We start from the raw sequence: 23,687 nt of genomic DNA, 5'->3' as shown, positions 1-23,687 counted from the left end.
TTTCTAAACCTTGGAAGTAACCAAGATGTCCTTTATTAGGTGAGTGGATAAACTGGTACATCCAGACAATGGAACATTACTCAGTGCTAAAATAAAAAGTGAACCATAAAGCCAAGATAAGACATAAAGGAATCTTTTAAAATATATATATATTTTTATTGATTTTTAGGAAAAGCAAGGGAGAGGGAATAGAGAGATAGAAACATCTATGAGAGAGAAACACTGACTGGCTGCTTCCTGCATGCCCCCCACTGGGGATCAAGCCCAAAACACAAGCATGTGTCCTGACCAGGAATCGAACCATGACTTCTAGTTCATGGGACACTCAACCACTGAGCCACACCAGCCAGGCGACATAGAGGAATCTTCAAAGCATATTACTAAGTGAAATAAACCAACCTGAACGACTATATGACAGTCTGGAAAAGGCAAAACTACGGAGACAGTGAAAAGATTAGTGGATGCCAGGGACTGGGCAAAAGAGGAATGAATAGGTAGAACACAGAGAATATTTGGGCAGTGAAACTATTTGTATGATAATCAATGGTAGATACATATAATTATACCCACCTGGATTTTCTGCAGTGATTTGAGGAGAGATAATAATGATAACTAACATTTATGATGATGATAACTGAGCATGTTACAGATATTAACTCAAAGCTAGAGTCCACAGACCCAGGCAGGCTGAAAAGGCCTGATGATGTTCTCAATCAAACCTCCCTACGGAAGATTTAGTCCTAAACTCTAACTGCCAGGACTCTAAATAGAGAGATAATCATCTGAGAGAGGAGCAGCCAATAGTAATGACTGCCCAGTACTCACATTACAGTTGGAAAACTAGGTCTAGACATGCTAAATTTACTTCTATTTGATGAAAAGGCCAGTCAGATATATGCTGAGTTTTTACAAAGTTCCAGGGTAGAATGTGCTATCTGAGTTAATGTATAACCCAGTCAATTTTGTGGGGGAAAGTATGGAAGCACAATGAGACCTTTGCTTTAAAGGCCAAGTATGTCTTCAATTCCTTGGGTTCCATCCCCCCACCCCATGCTCTTGGTGGTGTCTTCTAATGTAAGAGTTAGTGTTTGAGAGTTTAATTGATTCTTGGAAAAGGGCCATGAGCACAATGAATACCTGGATCTGGGCCCAGTAAAGTGAGACCTTTCTATAAAGGACAAAGATCAATTTCAGAATCAACAGGCTCTTAACGTGCTCAAAGAACTACTCCACATGCCCCCTCCTTTTCTCCCTCCAAAGACACAGTAAACTGTAATCAAAGAGACAAACCCAAGTGGAACATACCTATCTTATTTGGCTTCATGCTGACTGTTTCTCTACTTTGGTACTCTTTTATTGCCCAAAGACAGATAAGCCCATAGCTTACCAAATCCAGGCAGCAAGTTCTGAATGGCTTCCCGTGGTTTCAAGTCTGCTCCATTTCCATTACCCCTAGGTCTGAAACTTTCACTGTAAAGCAGTAACCCTTTCAACAATATCTGGCTCTCCCGGGATATAAGAATACATGTCTAGAGCAAAATACATGACTAACTCAAATTAGGTTGTCTGCCTCATGATTTTTATATATTCCTCAGCCAGAGGCAAGTAAATCAGTCCTTATACTGTCTGGAGGAGCCCAAATAGAGCAGAGTCTGAATGCATGAAATCATTTGCTTAAATTCCAATATGTGAAGTAAATATCAATATGAAACAAATATTTCTCTCACTTTCACTGATTCCCATTCTAACAAAGGAACAGTTATCAGAAGTCCCATGAGGCAGAAAATCATCACTGTTGGCTTTAATCCATGGGCATGGGAGGACAAATGTTAATCGAGCCTTTATCACATGGCCCCAGATAACTGGAGCCATAATGCACTCTTAACACAGCAGAACAGAGGCTATGGCCCCAGGATACATACTGAGCCCCAAGATAAATAAAGCACAAGACCAAAAGAAATGTGGACAGGTCAAAACAACTAAGTCAAAAACTGACGGAACACATAGAAAGCATGCTCATGAGCTCTGTATGCTTCATTCAGCAAAATGAAGTGACAATGTAATGTTTTGAACTACACAAAGTGAGAAGTAGGAAAGAAATTGGGCATCTTTCATTTCATCTTTCTTAACCTTCAAGCACTCACCTGTGTGTCCATGGAGTGGTGAGTGCGGCCGTGGTAGTGTAGGGGATGTGCTAGAGGTCACAATCAAACTCTTGCGGTTACTTGTCCGACAACTGCAATGAAAACACAAATGTTAGTTAAAACAGAGCCACATACTATGGGCCCAAAGACCTTAAATGGCTACTGAGGAACAAAAGAATGACACCATTCTGTGGGCTGAGCAGTATATTGTTTTAAACTGGGTTAGCAATTACTGTTTGCACCAGTGAGATTTCATAATTCACTATGTTCCACCTTGGAATAACCTTTGTCACTGTTTTAACTTTTACTTTGTATTGCCATTGCCATTTTACCTTTTGCTTCCCAAGCAAACAGAAGGCGCTCCCTAAAGGTAATAATCACTTCTTAAATGGTATCTAATGAAGAATAACCACTGCAAATTTATTTAGAAAACAAAAATCATAAGTCATAAATACTCTCATATCTCACAAAAATGAATGTTCTAGTCATAAAAACTAAACTATTAACTTAATTTATGAAATTTCTTTTTTTTAACTGCTTAATCCATTAATTAATATTCTCATCTCACCATAAGCTTCAAAACAGGCCTGGGTTCCTTCTATAAAGTTGGTTTTCCACTACATGTTAATGTTTGAGGCTTTTTCTTGTGGTTGGAGAAAACCAAATCATGATGGAAAGCCATTTCATGCTACATCTGCCTCTGAAATACATTTATTTGAAAGTCAGACCATCTTTTTTGTTCTTAATCCTCACCCGAGGACATTTTTCCACTTATTTTAGAAAGTGGAAGGGAGAGAGACAGAGAGAAGCATTGATGTGAGAGAGACACATCGATTGGTTGCCTCCAACATGCACCCCGACCAGGGCCAGGGATCAAGCTGCAACTCAGGTACGTGCCCTTGACCAGAATCGAACCCGGGCTGGAAAGTCAGCCCATCTTTAAAAGGCATTAGGGAAGCTTGCCATTTATATTCATCCAAACCAATATTTACTGAACATCTACTATGCACCAGGCACTGTTCTAGGCACAGGAGGTAAAAAGTAAGGAAGAACAGAAAGTCTCTATCCTCATACTGGAGTGAATACTGACAAAAGATAGATAGAGAGAGAATATTCAAGAAATAGCAAAAAAGTCAAGTGGGTAACAGGAGAGGAGAATGATAGAAAAAAAGAAACAGGCTATAGAAGCTATGAGGGTAGGCCACAGCCAGACTCTATAGGACTGGTAGACTGTCATAACGAGCTATTGGAAATGTGAGAGAAACCACTAGAAGGACTGAGATCAATCTCAAGAACAAGATTATGATGAGAAATTATAAGTACCTTTCCCTAAGAAACCATCATACCTACTCCAATCATGAGCACCCTTCATTACTTCAGTAGCCGTTAAATGTCTAAGACTTCTAGCCTCTAATTCAGCGGTTCTCAACCGGTGGGTCGCGACCCCTTTGGCAGTCAAACGACCCTTTCACAGGGGTTGCCTAAGACCATCCTGCATATCAGATATTTACATTACGATTCATAACAGTAGCAACATTACAGTTATGAAGTAGCAACGAAAATAATTTTATGGTTGGACACAACATGAGGAACTGTATTTAAAGGGCCAGAAGTTGAGAACCACTGCTCTAATTCAACAGTCTCCCTCTATTCCTTGACCTTAAAAAAAGTTTACACCATTTTCAAGGCCATTATTGACAACAGTTCATTCTCAGTCATTTTATATAATCTCTCAATATCATGAGAGTTTTAACTCTCTTTAAAAAAAAATCGGGATATAATTTACACTCAATAAGATATACAGATCTTAAGTGTTCTGTTCAATGAGCCTTAACAATTATATACATCCACATAACATACCAAACAAAAGACAGAATAATTACACTATCCCAGAAAGTTCCCATGGGCCCCTTTCCTGTCAACTCCCTGTCCCCCAACCATTTTATATAAAAACTGCTGTTTGAAACTTTAATCCTGCAATTTTGGCTTCTGTAAACGCCTGCTTGCTTAAATAATAAGGAAAATAAGATTACTCCCATTCCAGAGAGGCCATAAACTATGACCCAGACAGAGTTGTCAGTGCTGGCACCAGGCCAAGCCTTGAGATATGGTCTCATGGCCCCTTCCCAGCACACAGGCCTTCTTTCTCAGAAGGCCCAGAAGTCTCATCCCAAATTGGGAGACAAAGGACTGGAAAAAGTATAAATAAAGAAAGTTGCCTGGGGGGGGGTGGAGGGGGGGGACTCGGGGGGGCCCAGAATTTGAAAGACACATTTTTCTCTGGGCCTGCGCATAACTAAAATGTAACTCCCTAAGAGTAGCTTGGTTTTTCCTCCAGTCTTCTGTAACATCACCATATATTAATTTTGTATTGCTGAACTTCCTATAAGTAGAGTTATAAGTTATGCATTTTTTGTATATTTGGCTTCTTTTGTTCAATCTAATATCTGTGTAACTCTTCTCGAGATATTTCATTTAATTTCTAGAACATAATACTTTTCCTCCTAACTCACTAGCTGCTCCTTTTTCATTCTCCTTTGCTAGTTCCTTCTCCTCCTGACCTCTAAATCATTTAGTACTCTAAGGCTCTGATCTGAAATGTCTTTTCTTCTCTCCCTATATTCATTACCTAAGTGATTTTTCCAGTTTCATAGCTTTAAATCTATGATGCTGATTGATACCCAGATTATTGCTAATTCTGTGCTCTCTCCGGATTGCAATACTCATATATCCAAATGCCTCTTGACATCTCCAACTGGATGTCTAAAAGGCATCTCAAACTTAACACTTCTAGAACAGAGCTCTTAATTTCCCTCTAAAACCTGCTACTACTCCCCTAAGTTGTATTTATCTCATTACATGGCACCACCATTCATCCAGAAGCTTGGTAAAAACCTACAAGTCATTGCTGATTCTTCTCTTTTCTTCACCCCAAGATCCAAAACAACCAGCAAGTTCTGTGGATTATACCTTTAAAATATATGCTGCCCTGGCTGGTGTTCTCAGTGGTTAGAGCATCAGCCCACGCAGTGAAGGGTTTGCAGGTTCAATTCCCAGTCAAGGGCACATACCTGTGTTGCAGTTAGCTCCCCGCCCCTGGTCGGGGCACATATAGGAGGCAACTATCTATGTTCCTCTCTCACATAGATGTTTCTCTTTCACTCTTACTCTCTCTCTCAAAAAAAAAAACTTAAAAAAATAATCATTCCAAAAGAAGGAAGAAAAATAACAAAGAAAGAACAAGTACAATTGGACCAAACAGAAAACAAATAGCAAGATAATAGACTAAAAACCCAATTACACCAGCCTTGGCTGGGTAGGTCAACTGGTTAGAGCGTAGTTGTGGTCCTGATATGCCAAGGTTGCAGGTTCGATCTCTGGTCATGGCAAATTCAAGAAGCAACCAATGAATGCATAAATAAGTGGAACAATAAATCAATGTGTGTGGGTTTTTTCTCTCAAATCAACAAATAAAAAAATTATGCCAATAATCACATAAAATGTAAATGTTCCAAATGAATATTTAATTAAGGCAGAGATTATCAGATTGGATAAAATAGCATGACACAACAATGTGCTGCTTATTCTTTGTGACAGGAAAAAACTAGAAACCACCTCAAATGTTCACTAACAGGTGAATGACAAACAAATCATAATATATCCATACAATGGAATTCTACTCAGCAATAAAAAGGAATAACTATTCATTCACACAATGGATGAATCTCAAAATAATTATGCCAAAAGCAAGAAGCAAAACAAAAGAACACATTCTGAATAATTCCATTTATATAAAATTCAAGAAAATGCTAACTAATCTATAATGACAGAGAGCAGATTAGTGGTCGCCAGAACAGAGGTAGGGAAGAGATTATAAAGAGGTGTGATGAATCTCTTGGGAGTTACAGATATGTTGATGATCTTGGCTGTGCTAATGTTTTCACATATGTGTGCCTTTGGCAAACACCATCAAATTATGTTTTAAATATGTACATTCTATTAGACATTATATTTCAATCATACCTCAATAAAGACGCAAAAAAATTTATTTATTGATTTCAGAGAGGAAGGGAGGAGAGACAGGAACATCAATGATGAGAGAAAATCATTGATCCGCTGCCTCCTGCATGTCCATACTGGAGATCGAGCCCACAACCCAGGCATGTGCCCTGACCAGGAATGAAACCGTGAACCTCCTGGTTCATGGTTCTACGCTCAACCATTGAGTCACACTGGCTGGCTGCGAAAAATTTTTTAATGCAAGTAATATCAAAGTCACTCTTCTGCTTAAAATTCTCCCTATCTCACTGAGAGTAAAAGTCACAGTTCTTACAACAGCCTACAAGGCTTTTATATGGTCTGGATTTCTACTCTGTCTTTCTCTCTTACCAACTCCATTCCAGCCACATGGGCCTCTATACTTTTCTTAGAACATGTGAAGCATGCCACTGCCTCAGGGCCTTTACAAATGATATTTCCTTTGCCTATTTTTCCCCTAGATTTGTCTCATGGCTTGCTCCTTCACCTCCACCAGGTCTTTGCTCAAGTACAATCTTTTCAACAAATTTCCCCAGATCATTCTATTTAAAATTGTAACCATCCCTCAAACTCTCTTACCCCCCTTTCCTGTCATATTTTTATCCATAGCACTTACTACTATCTAACAGTATATATTTTGCACAGTCATTTTGTTTGGTGTCTCTCTTCCCATGAGAATCTAAGTTCTACGAGGTCAGGAGCTGCTGCATGCTTTGTTTACTGCTGTATTCCTTGATGCCTGGAACACTGCCTGGCACATGGTAAGCTTCCAATAAATATTCATTAAATGAATGAATAAATGGATGAGTATAATTTGTTACAGTATTAAAATAAGAGGATACCTGTACCCCTGGTCCATGTAAGGCATATCAAACCATTATGACTAAAGTCCCTATGTATAGAAATAAAGATTTCTTAAAACTGCAGGGACAGATAATTGATACTAATTTCATTTGCCATATCTTATTTAAAATAAAATTCAAAACACTGAAGATCATATGTCCAGGCCACATGCCTTTTTATGAAGGTACACATAATCTCACTTGGCAAATCAGCAATAGCTGCCAGGGGGAAAAAAGGTCAGGCACCCCAGTAGAGATGCCATGACTCAGCTGAGATCCAAAACTAGGAAATGGCTAATTTTTCCATTTCAACAGACTCTGGCCAATTCTCCAGGATCCTAGAAGATAAAAAGTCTTAATTTTTTCTTTCCAGTAAGATGATAGTACTAGATGTTTACAGAGTCAGGCACACTAACTCTTAGCTGATGGGAGGTAACCTGGAAGCCTCTTGAGTTGATCCTCTACTGCATTTGGTTAAACCAGACTGCTGCCCAATACAGCAGTCTCCCCTCATCTGCCTTCCAGGATCCCCCAAGTGGATGTCTGAAACTGCAAATAGTACCAAACCCTATTTATACCATGCTTTTTCCTATACATACAACATGTGGCAAAGTTTAATTCATAAATTAGGCACAGTAAAAGATTAACAATCCTATATAATAAAGAGCTAATATGCTAATTAGACCAAACAGCTGAACACCTTCTGGATGAAGCTGGGGCTGTGAGGGCCGAGCCCCTTACACGAATTTCGTGCATTGGGACTCTAGTAACTAATATTAAAATAGAACAATTATAATAATACTAGAGGCCTGGTGCATGAAATTCGTGCATGGGTAGGGTCCCTAGGCCTGGGCTGATCGAGGCCTCCAGCTGCCGGCCGGGGCCTTCCTTTGTTCTGCACCGCCCCCCTGGTGGTCAGCGCACGTCATAGTGAGCGATTGAACTCCCGGTCGAACTCACAAGGGGACACTTTGTATATTATCCTTTTATATCTATAGATACTGTAATAAAAGGCACTTTCTTTTACAATATGCTGTAAAGAAAGGGTTGTTACTGAGTATAATAAGGGTTACCTGAACACAAGCACTGTGATATCGTGACAGTCAGTCCTAATAATGAGATGCCTACTAAGTGACTAATACGTAGGTAATGTATACAGTGGAGATATGCTGGACAAAGGGATGATTCATGTCCCAGGCAGGACAGAGCCAGAGAGTGCACGATTTCATCACATTGCTCAAAAAGGGGCACAATTTAAAATTTAGTAATTGTTTCTCTCTAGAATTTTCCATGTAATGTTTTTAACCCATGGTTGACTGCAAGTAACTGAAACTGCAGAAAGCAAAACTGCAGATAAGGGCAGACTACTGTACCACCCCAATCCCTTGGTCACTCAGAGCAAGGCCTGGTATTTCATCTTCTTACATCTTTACCATGGTCATCTCAGTGGATAGTGGGAACAAGGACCAAGGCACACTGTACCATATCTGTGGTACCACTGAATTGTGGCCATATTTAGAGAGTTCCTAGCCTTCAAAATCCCTCCCTTAAGTAACTAGCAGGTACTCAGAAAATCTGAACACCTGAAGGAGCTGCCATAAATTTATCTGAGAAATCTGCTTCTCAGCCTGAAGCAGTATAGGGTAAGGAGTAGGATGCATGGCTGCAAACCCCTGAAGCCTCTCCAATCTCCCAATCCCAGGAGTCCAGCTGCTCTTAGGAACTTGAGCACTTCACAACTGATTAGCACTTGGCTACTTCCTTTCAAAACTTAGAATGAAAACAAAACAAAACACATTTCTGTTTCATTAAGTATCATCAATGAAATAGAGAAGAATCTAGGGCCATTTAAGGTCCAGCACTTCCAGATGTTATTTCAGAGTAGCAACCAAGCTGATGACCCAGTGAAGATGGAGAAGCTACAGAGGGAGAAAATACATATTCTTTCAGTCAATTAAGGGTGCTGTTTGAAGATGATCCATTATTTCTCTCTTGCCTGGATTAATAGCCTCCTAACTAGTCCCTCTAGTTTACTCTTGTCTTCTAGCCCCAGTCTGTTCCCAGAACAAGCAGCAAGAGTGATCCTTTCTAAAGCATAAATCAGAAGATTTCACTTATCTGTCCAAAACCTTCCAAAGGCTGCTAATTTCATAGACATATCTAGCTCTTAGGACCATACATAAATTGTTTTCTATACCTGGAAAGTCCTTCCCCCAACTATGCAATAGCAAAAATCCCCATACCTCCTTCAAGATTTTATTTAAGTGTCACCTTCCCAATTTCCTTATACAAACTGCAACCTGCTCTTCCCCAAATGCCTTTACTCTACCTTTCCTTTTGGATGGCAAGTCCCTTTGGATTGATCAAATAATTCTTTTTTTCTGAAGTGAACATATCAAGATTTTATTGTCATATAATAAAACAAAATATGAAGCTTAGAACTGGACCACTTGACCCTTTCTCTTCTTATCTCCTCCCAGTTAAAATGCTTGCATCTCTTAATAACCACCATTCTCTTAGATCTGCAGTTGGACTCAACACATTCAAGCCTCAGCACAATCTTCTTTGTAGTTTCAGCCTTTTTCCAGAAAATCGGCTTAGTCTGCCCACCACAGCCACTTTGCTTCCTGTCATAACGCCGCTTTCCCTGTGCATACAGAGAATCCTGGCCCTTCTTGTACTGTGTTACTTTGTGGGGTTGATGCTTGCCACACTTATTACAGAAAGTTCAGCGGGTTTTAGGAACGTCCACCATGTTTGCAAGAGGGCTACTGGCAGAGAAAAGCAATCAAGTAATTCTTAACCCTTGGTCCATAGTTTGGAAATTATACAGTTTATTCTCTTTGTTTAAAAAAAAAGTAGTTATTATTTTTGGCCTAGCTGATTTGGCTCAGTGGATAGAGCATCGGCTTGCGGACTGAAGGATCCGGGATTCGATTCTGGTCAAGGGCACATGCCTAGGTTGTGGGCTCAATCCCCAGTAGGGGGCATTCAGGAGGCAGCCAATCAATGACTCTGTCATCATTGATGTTTCTATCTCTCTCTCCCTCTCCCTTCCTCTCTGAAATAAATAAAAAATATATATATTTTAAAAGTAGTTACTATTATTAAAGTTTTAACAGGTACTCTTGTCTTAGATTAACTAGCATCACGACTGTCTGAACAAAATTAAAAGATCTTAACTCCAGCCCTGACCGGTTTGGCTCAGTGGATAGAGCGTCGGCCTGTGGACTGAAAGGTCCCAGGTTCGATTCCAGTCAAGGGCATGTACCTTGGTTGCGGGCACGTCCCCAGTGAGGGGTATGCAGGAGGCAGCTGATTGATGTTTCTCTCTCATCGATGTTTCTAGCTCTCTATCCCTCTCCCTTCCTCTCTGTAAAAAATCAATAAAATATATATTTAAAAAAAAAAAAAGATCTTAACTCCAATTCTTCCCTACCCTCTTCCAAATTTACATTTCATTGTGGTCCAGTATTTCAGGTCTATTTTGCCTTTATATGGCCAAATTATTAATTATTGTTGTACTATACAATAATTGCTTGCTTAGATTTACTCATCTATTTTCCAATTACTTTGCTCAGCATTCCCTCTTGGATCTCATACTTTTCTTCTTTTTTTCTCAAATATACACCTTAGCAATTATTTCTGTGAGAATCTAATAGTGAAAAACCTCCTCAATTTAATATTTGTCTACAAATGTCTTTACTTTGCTCACTGATTTTTAATGATAATTTAGCAGGTCCTCAATGCCATCTATGGGCTCTTGGAACTATGGAAAAACAAAGTATGATGAAACCAATTTTACCAATGGCTAATTGATATAAACAAGAGTTAAGTTCCAAGGCATCTCATCAAAACTGTAACAAAAAGACATTAAAACATCAATCGAGGACCTGCTGTATAAAATTCCACAGCATCATGCCGAGAATAACTTCTTTCTCAATTCCTTAAAAACATTATTCCATTGTCATATTGCTCCTGTTATCACTGTTAAAAAGCTTGTTCTTAGGATTGTTTCTTTGATGTTAATTTTTCTTTTTTCTCTGCTGACTTTTATTTTATTTTTGTACTATTAACTTCTTATATTTTTTAGATATAATTCACATACCAAAGAATTCAACCTTTTGAAGTGTACAATTCAATGTGGCTTTAAAAAAAATCCTCAACTAAGGATATGTTTTTACTGATTTTTTTTTTTATATTTTATTAATTTTTTACAGAGAGGAAGGGAGAGGGAGAGAGAGTTAGAAACATCGATGAGAGAGAAACATTGATCAGCTGCCTCCTGCACTTTCCCCACTGGGGATGTGCCTGCAACCAAGGTACATGCCCTTGACTGGAATCGAACCTGGGACCCTTGAGTCTGCAGGCCAACGCTCTATCCACTGAGCCACACCGGTCAGGGCTTTACTGATTTTTGAGAGAGAGAGAGAGAGAGAGAGAGAGAGAGAGGTGAAAAACATCAACTGGTTGCCTCCTGTATGCACGCTGATCCAAGACTGAACCGGCAATCTTTCAGTATACAGAATGATGCCCCAACCAACTAAACCACGTGGCCAGGGCCAATTCAGTGATTTTTAATACACTCACAAGGCTGTGCAACCATCACTGCTATCTAATTCCAGAACATTTTCACCACCTAAAAAAAACAAAAACAAAAAAACCACCTGTACCTTCCCCCAGACAACCACCAATGTACTTTCTGTTTCTATAGATTCATCTATTTTGAGTATTTCATGGAAACAGACTCATACATTCATTATGTGGCCTTCTCTGCCTGGCTTCTTTTATTTAACATAATGTTTTCAAGACTCATCCATGTTATACTATTTATCAGTATTTCATTTCTTTTTATGGCTAATATTCTATTGTGTGAATATACCGCATTTTATTTATCTAGTTATTGATTGAAGAGTATTTGGATTGTTTCTGTTTTGGAGGTACTATAACTGATGCTGCTATACATATTTGTGCATTTCCATTTTCTTAGGCGAACTCCTTTGCTGAACTCATTTATTAGAACTCTTTCAGCTTTTGTGGATTCTTGAGAGTTTACTTCCTTTTAAAACCTCTGTTTTTATGGTTCTGCAATTTTACTGCAATATATATAGAAGAGGATTTATTTCTACTTGTCATGATTCATATTATTTTGTTTGTAATCAATTCTGGAAGGTGTTAGTCATTATCTCTATGAATATTGCCTCACCCCCAATACTGTATATTCTGTTGGACCATTTTATTGTACCTTTCATTTTTCTTAGCTCTCATTCATATTTTACATCTTTCTATATCTGTGCTGCACTCCAGATACAATGTTACAAACTTTGTCCACATGTTGGGTTTTCAAATTCAATGATGCAATACTACTGAGTCTAATTAGTATACTTTTCTAAATATGCCTGCCTGGTCTTTTAAAATTAAATGTCTTTTCTTTCATTTTTGTTTCCTTCTTTTATATTCAAAACTAGAGGCTCAGTGCATGACATTCATGCACTGGGGTGGGGGGCCCCTCAGCCTGGCCTACGCCCTCTCACAGTCCAAGACATCCCCCAAGGGGTCCTTAGCGCTGCAGTGGAGGTGGGAGAGGCTCCTGCCACCGCCACTGCCACTGTGGCTCACCAGCCATGAGCCCACTGGCGAGCCTGGCTTCTGGATGAGAGGTGCTCACCCTGTGGGAGTGCACTGACCACCAAGGGGCAGCTCCTGCATTGAGCATCTGCCCCCTGGTGATCAGTGCGCATCATAGCGACCAGTCGTTCTGCCATTTGGTTGATTTGCATATTAGCCTTGTATTATATAGGATCATTTTAAATATAATTACTTTATCGATTTTACCCATAATATTATTCTCTGAAGTTCTTAAGAGTCTAATCTTACAGTTTCAACTTTCTATTTATTTTCACTTGTGCTGAAGTGTTCCCTTCTATGGTCTATAATTTTGTACTGTGAACTCACCTTCAGTCCAACTTTATTCAAGAGAATGTTGTGCTACCTGATTTGAGGGTGTGTCATTTAAAATAAATTTTGAATTTGTTATGTGTCAGGGTTATTACCAGCCCAGAACAGTTCCTAGACCACACCAACAGTATAAACTCCAATCCTCAAATTCAGTTAGATAAAGGCCTAGAGCAGCCGTGGGCAAACTATGGCCTGCGGGCCGGATCCGGCCCATTTGAAATCAATAAAACTAAAAAGAAAAAAGACCGTACCCTTTTATGTAATGATGTTTACTTTGAATTTATATTAGTTCACACAAACACTCCATCCATGCTTTTGTTCCGGCCCTCCGGTCCAGTTTAAGAACCCATTGTGGCCCTCAAGTCAAAAAGTTTGCCCACCCCTGGTCTAGAGTTAAAAATTCTCAAGGGAGACTTGCTTCTCTCTTTTTGTATGCAAATATCTTCTTTTTATTTTTATTTTTTCAGTTACAGATGACATAAAATATTATATTAGTTTCTGGTGTACAACATAGTGATTAGACATTTATACAACTTACAAAAGTGATTATCCCAATAGGTAGGCATTTTTCTTTATTACTAAGAGAACTACTTAAAACCCAGAGGAGATTAAAAAACTCCTTTTCAGAACTATTTAAAACCCAGAGGAGATTAAATAACTTCTTTTCATCCAGTAGGTAAACTGTTTCCCTAGTCCATTCCTTCTCTGAGGGTAAAGTCCTTTGAGGGTCATAATTTGATGTGGGTCTCAATTCTACACTAACCTAGAGGATGGTATCCCTACCTGAGACAAGACCAAGGCCTTATACCCTTTTCCCTGTCATGGATATCAAGACTAGTACACATCCCTCCCAGGCCGTCTTCCTTGGAAGTTTTAACACTGATTTCCACAGGTTAGGTGTTTTCTGTCTCTTAGATTTAGGTCCCTTGGGATTTTCCTCACACTCTACTGAATTTAGCTAAGCATTTAAAACCATAATCAAATAGCTAATATTTATTAAGTGCTAACTGGGCACTGTTTAAAGCATTACATATACTATCTCACATCCTGTGAAGTTGGTGTTTTATTATCCCCTTTGTACAGAAAAGGAAGCTGAAGCACAGAGAGGCTAATTAGCTTGCCCTAAGCCACAATGAGGTATGAATATTTTTGTTGAAAGCCTAATGGAACTTACATTCTCTTTGCCCTAGGACTTTAATGTGGAGCTCCATTGTAAAGATGATTCAAAAGGCAAGTATCCAGGAAAACAAGGACATTTTGTATAATCTTACTAAATTCATGGTTAAGAAAAATGGTGGGCAGATAGGATATCAAGAGCTACCTTATCATCAACAAACGACAAGTGCTGGCGAGGGTGTGGAGAAAAAGGAACCCTCGTGCACTGCTGATGGGAATGCAGACAGTTGCAGCCACTGTGGAGGACAGTATGGAGTTTCCTCAAAAAGTTAAAAATGGAACTCCCATTTGACCCAGTAATCCCACTTCTAGGACTATTTCCCAAGAAACCAGAAACACCAATCAGAAAGGACATATGCACCCCTATGTTCATAGCAGCACAATTTACCATAGCTAAGAATTGGAAACAACCTAACTGCCCATCAGCAGATGAGTGGATTAAAAAACTGTGGTACATCTACACAATGGAATACTATGCCGCTATAAAAAAGAAGGAACTTTTACCATTTGCAACAGCATGGATGGAACTGGATAGCATTATGCTAAGCGAAATAAGCCAGTCGGAGAAAGATAAATACCACATGATCTCACTCATATGTGGGATATAATGATCAACATCATTTGATGAACAAGAATAGATTCAGAGACAAATGGCAGGGGGGGGGGGCAATTAGAGAACAACCAAAGGACTTGTATGCATGCATATTAGTATAACCAATGGACACAGACACTGGGGAGGTGGGGGCTTACCCAGGGTGGGAATGGGGGGGGGTGTCAATCGGGGAAAAAGGAGACATATGCACTAGTAAAACTTTAGACAATAAAAGAAAACAACAACATAAACTACCCTAGGCCCAGTCGCTGTGGTTCAATGGTTGAGTGTTGACCTATAAACCAGAAGGTCAGGGTTCAATCTGCAGCCAGAACACATGCCCACGTTGCCTGGGCTCAATCTCCAGTAGGGGGCATGTAGGAGGCAGACGATCAATGATTCTCTCTCATCACTGATGTTTCTATCTCTCTCTTCCTCTCCCCTCCTCTCTAAAATCAATAAAAACATATTATAAAAGAAAAAGAACTATCCTAGGCAGGGATCTAATATATAGCATGGTGACTATAGTTAGCAATACTATGTTGTATATAGTAAGCCCTCACTTAACATCATCAATAGATTCTGTGACTTTAAGCAAAATGACATATAATGAAACCAATTTACCACAGGTTAATTGATATAAACAAGAGTTAAGTTCCTAGAGCATTTCAATAAAACAATGTGACTTGAGGACCTGCAGTAATTGAAAGTTGCTATGAGAGTAGAGGTTTAATGTTCTCACCATAACAAGGACAAGAACAACAACAAAATGGTAATTATGTGAAATGAACAATGTGTTAACTAACCTTATTGTGGTAAACATTTCACAATAAATATGTGTATCAAACCATCACATCAGTACACCATAAAACTTACACAATATTATATGTCAGCTACACCTCAATAAAGCTGGGAAAAAGAAAATAAAAGAAAAGAGCTACTATAGGGATTGGAGCAAAATGTTGACATAGCGACAAATATTTGAGAGGAGACCTGCTATAGCAAAGACTATGTTCTCACCAAATTCTTTAGTCATGACCATCTTGACTACCATTGCCACCACCTACTCTAAATCAAGGTGCAGCAAAGAACTATCTCAATCCAGACAAAAATTAAAGAGGTACAGATTATCTCTACACTGGACAATCCTGAACCCTTTCACTCTGTTAAAGCAAAAAAAGACCACCAACAATGCAAGGAAAGCGTGATTCAGCTCCTAGAAGATTAAAACAGCCAAACCTAAAAGTCTCAGCAACACGCTCCTGCAACAATCACAATTTACAGTGAAAAGAAACAAACATATATATATATGCCCAAAGCTTAAATGCCAATATCCAAGGTACCACCGTGGATTTAATATAACCAGAACGCTTGGAATAAATCAATAGTTTTAAAGGAAAAGATATGAGGAGAGGGGGAAATTGGCCAAATGTAAACCAGTGCAATCTCCTCCTCCCCTGGAATCATATGATATAGTGGGAAATTTCTCTAACAGGGCAGGAGCAGCATGTCCCCATCCTCAATCTAAAGATGAGAAAAGAATTGCCCCCACGCCTTAGTAAATGCACCCACCACCTAGAAAACCAGACAATTCTGCCATTGGTGACTGTAGTTGATGCTCACATTCCCAGAGTTCTATCTAAATAGACTTGGTAATAGAGATGGGAGAGAAATTTAAAAGCCTTAGAGTGAACACTGCTTCAGAATCTGGGTATTCTAAGCATGTCTAAATTTCCAGTGGCCAGGACAGTGCCTGATACACAGTTATTATTATTTAGATAACTAATAAATAAGATAGTCCTATAATGTATTCTTAAAGCAGTACATTTCTTGTAATCAATGGAAAGTGGCCAATGAGACTAAAGATATATATATATAATTTTTTTATTAAGGTATTACATATGTGTCCCCCCCCCCCCCGTTGCCCTCCTATCCCCCCCACCCCCACTCATGCCCTCACTCCCCTACTCCCCTGTTGTCTGTGTCCATTGGTTAGGCTTATATGCATGCATACAAGTCCTTTGGTTGATCTTAAAGATGTATTTTTTTTAATGGAGTACACTTTTACTACAAAGGCCTTCCACAAATATGGGCCTTGATAAAATAAAGTAATGTAAAGTTATTCCTGATTGCATAGTGTTTTGGGAAGCTGTAGTATATTTGGTTTGTCTTCTATAGTTCCCATGATTTCTTTGGAAGTTCCAAATTATAAGCCCAATCCCAGGTTACACTTCCAGACAAGTTTCTTTGAGAGCTACTGGTTAAAGGGAAGTACAAAATGTCTTGTATGTAGTACAGGAGATTTTAAGAATCAGTGTTCCAAGGAACTAAGATGGCGGCATAGGCAAACACCGGGAAATTGCTGCCTCCCACAACAACTTCAAAAATACAACGAAAAGACAAAACGGACATCATCCAGAACTACAGGAAGGCTGGCTGAGTGTAAATTCTACAACTAAAAGAAAAGAGAAAAGCACACTGACTCAGAGGAGCTGCGGAAATGCAAAGGTATGGAGGCTCAAGCGCACACGCGGAAAGGGGCTGGTACCTGAGGATGCAGCTGACTTTTTGAATCAGGAGGGAGTCACAAGATCCCGGCTGCTCTGAACTCAGGTTCCGGGCAGTCTCTGGGGACCCAGGACTCATACGGGGAGAAACTGGACTGTCTGGCAGGAGGCAGAACTCTGAACTTGAGGGCGGCTTTCCCTCAGAGGTGCTTGCAGCAATTATCGGGACACTGAGATGCGTGGACCCTTAGGGCAGGGCTGAGGACCAGCCATAGCTGCTTGCTCTGCCCTTTGATTCCCTGAGACCCCGCCCCACCCAGGCTTCGGCAGAGGCTTTTGCATATGAATGCCCTGGCCCTTTGCAACATGAAAATTACCTAACAAATTGCAGCTGGGCCAGACAGACCCAGAACTTCCAAGAGAAGGCCCAAGGCCCCACAGCAGCTTGCATTGCTTCACAGCGGGGCCTCATCAGGGCACCTCCAAACTCCAAAAAAGGAAGGGGAATCTGCAGTTCTCTTCGTAGCTCCTGCTGGGTAACCTCAGGCAGAGGCTAAATTAGCACCTCCTTAGATCCAAGAGCCAGTGTACCCAGTGGTCAGAAGGGGACCATCCAGTTTACAACTACTCAGAACCATAAGGGACAGACTCAGGGTGCAGACTCAGTGAGCACCAAAGCCCCACTGAAGTAAGTCTTGCCCCAAAGCGGTGTCTTCAGCACAGAAGTTCTCCCACTTGCAGACACAGCTGATTCTCACTGCCAATTGGCCTGGAGGTCAATTCCTCCCAGTGATCCTACAACAATCAAGGCATAAATACAACAAGACTTTGCACAAAGCCCACAAGGGGGTGCACCAAGAGTGTCCACCTCAGGTAACTGGGGAGGCTGAGCCACTGGGCCCTACAGGACACCTAGCACACAAAACCACTCTACCAACACAGGGAAGCATAAAAAATGTGGAGACAAAGAAACAGGTCACAAATGACAGAAATGGAGGAAAGCAAACGACTGGATATAGAGTTCAAAACCACGTTTATAAGGTTTTTCAAGAATTTTATGGAAACCGCCGATAAATTTAGTGAGACCCTGGAGGATATGAAAAAAGACCAACTAGAAATTAAGCATACACTGACTGAAATAAAGAATAATATACAGAGATCCAACAGCAGACAAGAGGATCCCAAGAATCAAGTCAAAGATTTGAAATACGAAGAAACAAAAAATACCCAACCGAAAAAGGAAAAAGAAAAAAGATTCCAAAACTATGAAGATAGTGCAAGGAGCCTCTGGGACAACTTCAAGTGTACCAACATCGAATTATAGGGGTACCAGAAGAAGAGAGAGGGCAAGATATTGAAAACCTATTGGAAGAAATAATGACAGAAAACTTCCCCTACCTGGTCAAAGAAATAGACTTACAAGTCCAGGAAGCACAGAGAACCCCAAACAAAAGGAACCCAAAGAGGACCACATCAAGACACATCATAATTAAAATGCCAAGAGCAAAAGACAAAGAGAGAATCTTAAAAGCAGCAAGAGAAAGACAGTCAGTTACCTACAAGGGAGTATCCATATGACTGTCAGCTGATTTCTCAACAGAAACCATGCAGGCCCAAAGAGAGTGGCAAGAAATATTCAAAGTGATGAATAGCAACAACCTACAACCAAGATTACTTTATCCAGCAAAGCTATCATTCAGAATAAAAGGTCAGATAAAGAGCTTCACAGATAAGAAAACGCTAAAGGAGTTCATCACCACCAAACCAGCATTATATGAAATGCTGAAAGGTATTCTTTAAGAAGAGGAAGAAGAAAAAGGAACTATTTTTTGCCACAGCATGGATGGAACTGGAGAGCGGATAAATACCACATGATCTCACTCTTTTGTGGAATATAATGAACAACATAAACTGATGAACAAGGACTGATCCAGAGACGGAGAGGCATTGATTGGACTATCAGGCCTTGGATGGAAGGTAGGGGAGGGGAGGGGTAAGGGGGAAAGATCAACCAAAGGACTTATATGCAAGCATATAGGCCTAACCAATGGACACGGACAATGGGGGGGGGGTGAGGCGGGGGGAGCATGAGCCCGGGGGGGGGGGGCGGCGGTAGGGGGCAATGTGGGGATAAGGACACATATGTAATATCTTAATCAATAAAAAATATATTAAAAAAAAAAAAGAATCAGTTTTCCACCAAAATGAAAGGTTAAGCTAACAGGAAGGCAGAAGGTCTGGGGAACTCAATGGAGGGAGGAACTCATGATAACAGCTATGCAAAAAGACTAGAGAATAACCAGCCCAAATTGTAGCAGAAGATGAGAGGGCTCTAGAAGTTGTGTGTGTGTGTGTGTGTGTGTGTGTGTGTGTGTGTGTGTGTGAGAGAGAGAGAGAGAGAGAGAGAGAGAGAGAGGGAGGGAGGGAGGGAGAGGAGTGGGGGAGAGATGGTTAAATCTACTGCTATACACTGAGAAGCATTTTGCAACTCTGGTGGAAATTTTGGGGATGAGTAAAATGGTGCCATATAGAATATAAAGCAATGCAAAAGTGAGGCAATTATTACATTCAGGAAAACAAAAACAAGCATAATCATAGCATACAATTATTCAATTAGGAACAATAATTATGAAATCACAATAATTTGATATTAAAGTATACAAAAAGAAATCAAGGTGATTAGTTTTGAGAAGCAAAAATCACGGATGATAGGAGAGGTATTCTCTAATAACTAGTTTTTTATTATAAGCCTTAAATAACTGATTTAGAAATTATGTCCATGTATTACTTTGACAAAATAAAAACTAAATTTAAAAAGTGGGTGGCTTACATATATGTAAAGTGAATAGGAAAGGGATGGCTAGGGTAGAACATTTACTCAGGTGGGAGAAGAAACTTGTAATAAACAATAATGTGATAGCAATAATTATTCTGCATTTTAATTGGCACAACCGTTTTTCAAATCTAAGTTATAAGATTTTTAAAGAAAACTATCAAATGATCACATCAATGGTCTGTTCAAAATCCTCTGATAAATGCAATAACCAAATAAATATCTAAATTAGTTATTAGAATGTCATTCAAGCCGAAACCGGTTTGGCTCAGTGGATAGAGCGTCGGCCTGCGGACTGAAAGGTCCCAGGTTCGATTCCGGTCAAGGGCATGTACCTGGGTTGCGGGCATATCCCCAGTAGGAGATGTGCAGCAGGCGGCTGATCGATGTTTCTCTCTCATCGATGTTTCTGACTCTCTATCTCTCTCCCTTCCTCTCTGTAAAAAATCAATAAAATATATTAAAAAAAAAAAAAAAGAATGTCATTCAAAACCCTTCATGATGTGGCCCCTGCTTAGCTGTCCTACACATCACCATCTCTTCATAAATCCTTTCTCCACACACTTTACACCCAATACAAAACCGTCCATGTCATTAAACACCCACTCACTTGCACATGCTATTTAAATACCCTACCTAACAAAGAGGTGTTACTTCTCTCTCTTTTTTTAAAAAAATATATTTTATTGATTTTTTACAGAGAGGAAGGGAGAAAGATAGTTAGAAACATCGATGAGAGAGAAACATCGTTCAGCTGCCTCCTGCACATCCCCTACTGGGGATGTGCCTGCAACCCAGGTACATGCTCTTGACCGGAATTGAACCTGGGACCCTTCAGTCCGCAGGCCTACGCTCTATCCACTGAGCCAAACCGGTTTCGGCAGAGGTGTTAATTCTCAATTCAAGAGTTTCCTTCTCTCTAGAACACGGGTGGGCAAACTTTTTGACTCGAGGGCCACAATGGGTTCTTAAACTGGATCACAGGGCCGGAACAAAAGCATGGATGGAGTGTTTGTGTGAATTAATATAAATTCAAAGTAAACATCATTACATAAAAGGGTGCGGTCTCTTTTTTTTTTTTTAGTTTTATTCATTTCAAACGGGCCGGATCCAGCCCACGGGCCGTAGTTTGCCCACGGCTGCTCTAGAACCTCCCTTGTGTTCTCCAGGACAGAATTAGAGATTGGTTTCCATACACCTTCACTGAATTGTGTATATCCTTCCATTATGAAATTTACTAGAGGCCTGGTGCACAAAATTCGGGCACTTGGGGGGTCCCTCAGCCTGGATTGCGAGAGGGCACAGGCCAGGCTGAGGGACCCTACCGGTGCACATCATAGCGACTGGTAGACCAGTCGACTGTATGCCCCCTGGTGGTCAGTGCACATCATAGCAAGCAGTTGAGCAGCCTTAGCATATCATTAGCATATTACGCTTTGATTGGTTGAACGGACAACTGGATGACCGGACACTTAGCATGCTAGGCTTTTATTATATAGGATAATGCATCTCCATGCCACTCAAACCACAAGCCAGGTAGCTTTACAGAGGAAAACTAACTAGCTGCAAATAAGCAGGGTGAAAAATACAATAATTACTATTATCAATTATTATTACAACAATAATTCTAGTATTGTTACTGACAAATTTCAAGAAACAAGTAATCTTTGTCTTATAAAGTTGTACTGGAAAATGGAATAAAAGTTGCCTAAGTTATTTTATGACATTAGTATAAATTTGATTCAAAACCAAAGAAAATTATATATATACTAGAGGCCCGGTGCACAAAAATTTGTGCACTGGGGGGGGGGGGGAAGGGGTCCCTCAGGCTGGCCTGTGCCCTCTCACAGTCTGGGACCTCTCGGGAGATAACGACCTGCTGGATTAGGCCTGCTCCCAGGTGGCAGAGGGCAGGCCCAATCCCTAGGTGCAGCCCCTGGTCGGGCTCAGAGCAGGGCCGATTGGGGAGTTGGGGCGCGGCCCCCTGTCATGCACAGAGCAGGGCAGATTGGGAGGTTGCAATGCCACCCTCAGTCACGCTCAGGGTAGGGCCGATTGGGGGGGTTGGGGCACCGGCCCCCTGTCATGCACAGAGCAGGGCAGATTGGGAGGTTGCGACGCCACCCTCAGTCACGCTCAGGGTAGGGCCGATTGGGGGGGTTGGGGCACCGGCCCCCTGTCACACTCAAGGCAGGGTTGATGGGGAGGTTGCGACGCCACCCCGTCATGCACAGAGCAGGGACAATCAGGGGGTTGGGGCACTGCCCTGTGTCACGCGCAGAGCAGGGCCCATCAGGGGGTTTGGGGGCTCCCCCCTGTCACACACAGAGCAGGGCCGATCAGGGGGTTGAGGAGCTCCCCCCTGTCACTCACAGAGTAGGGCCGATAGGGGAGTTGGGGCACCGCCCCGTCACACACAGAGCAGGGCGGATCAGGGGGTTGGGGCGCTGCCATCTATCACCCAAAAAGCAGGGCTGATCAAGGGGTTGGGGCGCCGCCCCCTGTCACACACAGAGCCGCAGGGCGATCATGGGGTTGGGGAGCTCCCCCTATCAGGCACAGAGCAGGGCTGATCAGGGGGTTGGGGCGCCTTCCCCTGTCACGAACAGAGCAGGGCAGATAGGGAGGTTGTGGCCCCGCCCCCGTCACACACAGAGCAGCAGGGTGATCAGGGGGTTTGGGCGCTGCCCGCTGTCACACTGATCCCGGTGCCGTGAGGCCTCTCGGCTCTGCTGATCCTGGTGCTGGGAGGCATATTACCCTTTTACTATATAGGATAGAGGCCTGGTGCACGGGTTGGGGCCGGCTGGTTTGCCCTGAAGGGTGTCCTGGATCAGGGTGGGGGGTCCCCACTGGGGTGCCTGGCCAGCCTGGGTGAGGGGATGATGGCTGTTTGCAGCTGGTCACACACCCTTCAGGGTGGGGGTTCCCACTGGGGTGCCTGGCCAGTCTGGGTGAGGGGCTGAGGGCTGTTTTCAGGCTGGCGAGTGACTGAAGCTCCCAACCACTCCTTTTTTTCTTTTTTCTTTTTTTGTTCTGGGCCAGCTTTAGCTCTGAGGCTCCAGCTCTTAGGCCTCTACTGTTGAAAGCAGGTTTCTGGCCTTTGTTCACCTTCTGTATTTGAAAGAATGTTGCGATCCTGCTGGCTGAAGCCCGACAGACTAAAGCAGGTTTCTGGGGTTTTGTTTAGCTTCTATATTTGTAACATAGTTGCTTAGAGTTGCAGCTCAGAGGCCTGCAGCGGCAGGTGGGGAACGTTGGCTTCCTCCGTCACTGAAGCAAGCAAGCCTCATGTTCACTTTAAGCTGCCTGGCTGCCGGCCGCCATCTTGGCTGGCAGTTAATTTGCATATTTCCCTGATTAGCCAATGGGAAGGGTAGCGGTCATACACTAATTACCATGTTTCTCTTTTATTAGATAGGATATATAACCAGATTTATAAAATAAAGGGAACAAGTACATGATCATCTCAATAAATGCAGAAAACACATTTAACAAAAGTCCAACATACATTCATAACAAAGTCCCCTCAACAAACTAGGAATAGTTAACATCCTCAACCTATGAAAATCCCACACCTAACACTTTAATGGGGAA

At 41.3% G+C, this 23,687-nt stretch overlaps 1 protein-coding gene across 1 annotated transcript in view; it reads right to left on the bottom strand.

The window, feature by feature from the left end:
- The window catches only part of MAST2 (microtubule associated serine/threonine kinase 2), an 89,049-nt gene that overhangs the window by 38,829 nt on the left and 26,533 nt on the right, over positions 1-23,687 (bottom strand). The window contains exon 3 of the mRNA XM_081085857.1: positions 2,145-2,236. Coding sequence (XP_080941983.1) covers positions 2,145-2,236 — 92 coding nt within the window. The remainder of the gene's footprint in view (positions 1-2,144; positions 2,237-23,687) is intronic.

Source organism: Myotis nattereri (genome assembly GCF_964212035.1).
Source record: "Myotis nattereri genome assembly, chromosome: 3".
In the NCBI taxonomy this organism is placed as follows: domain Eukaryota; kingdom Metazoa; phylum Chordata; class Mammalia; order Chiroptera; family Vespertilionidae; genus Myotis; species Myotis nattereri.
Note: the sequence above shows the minus strand (reverse complement) of the source record. Positions and strands in the feature narration are given on the sequence as shown.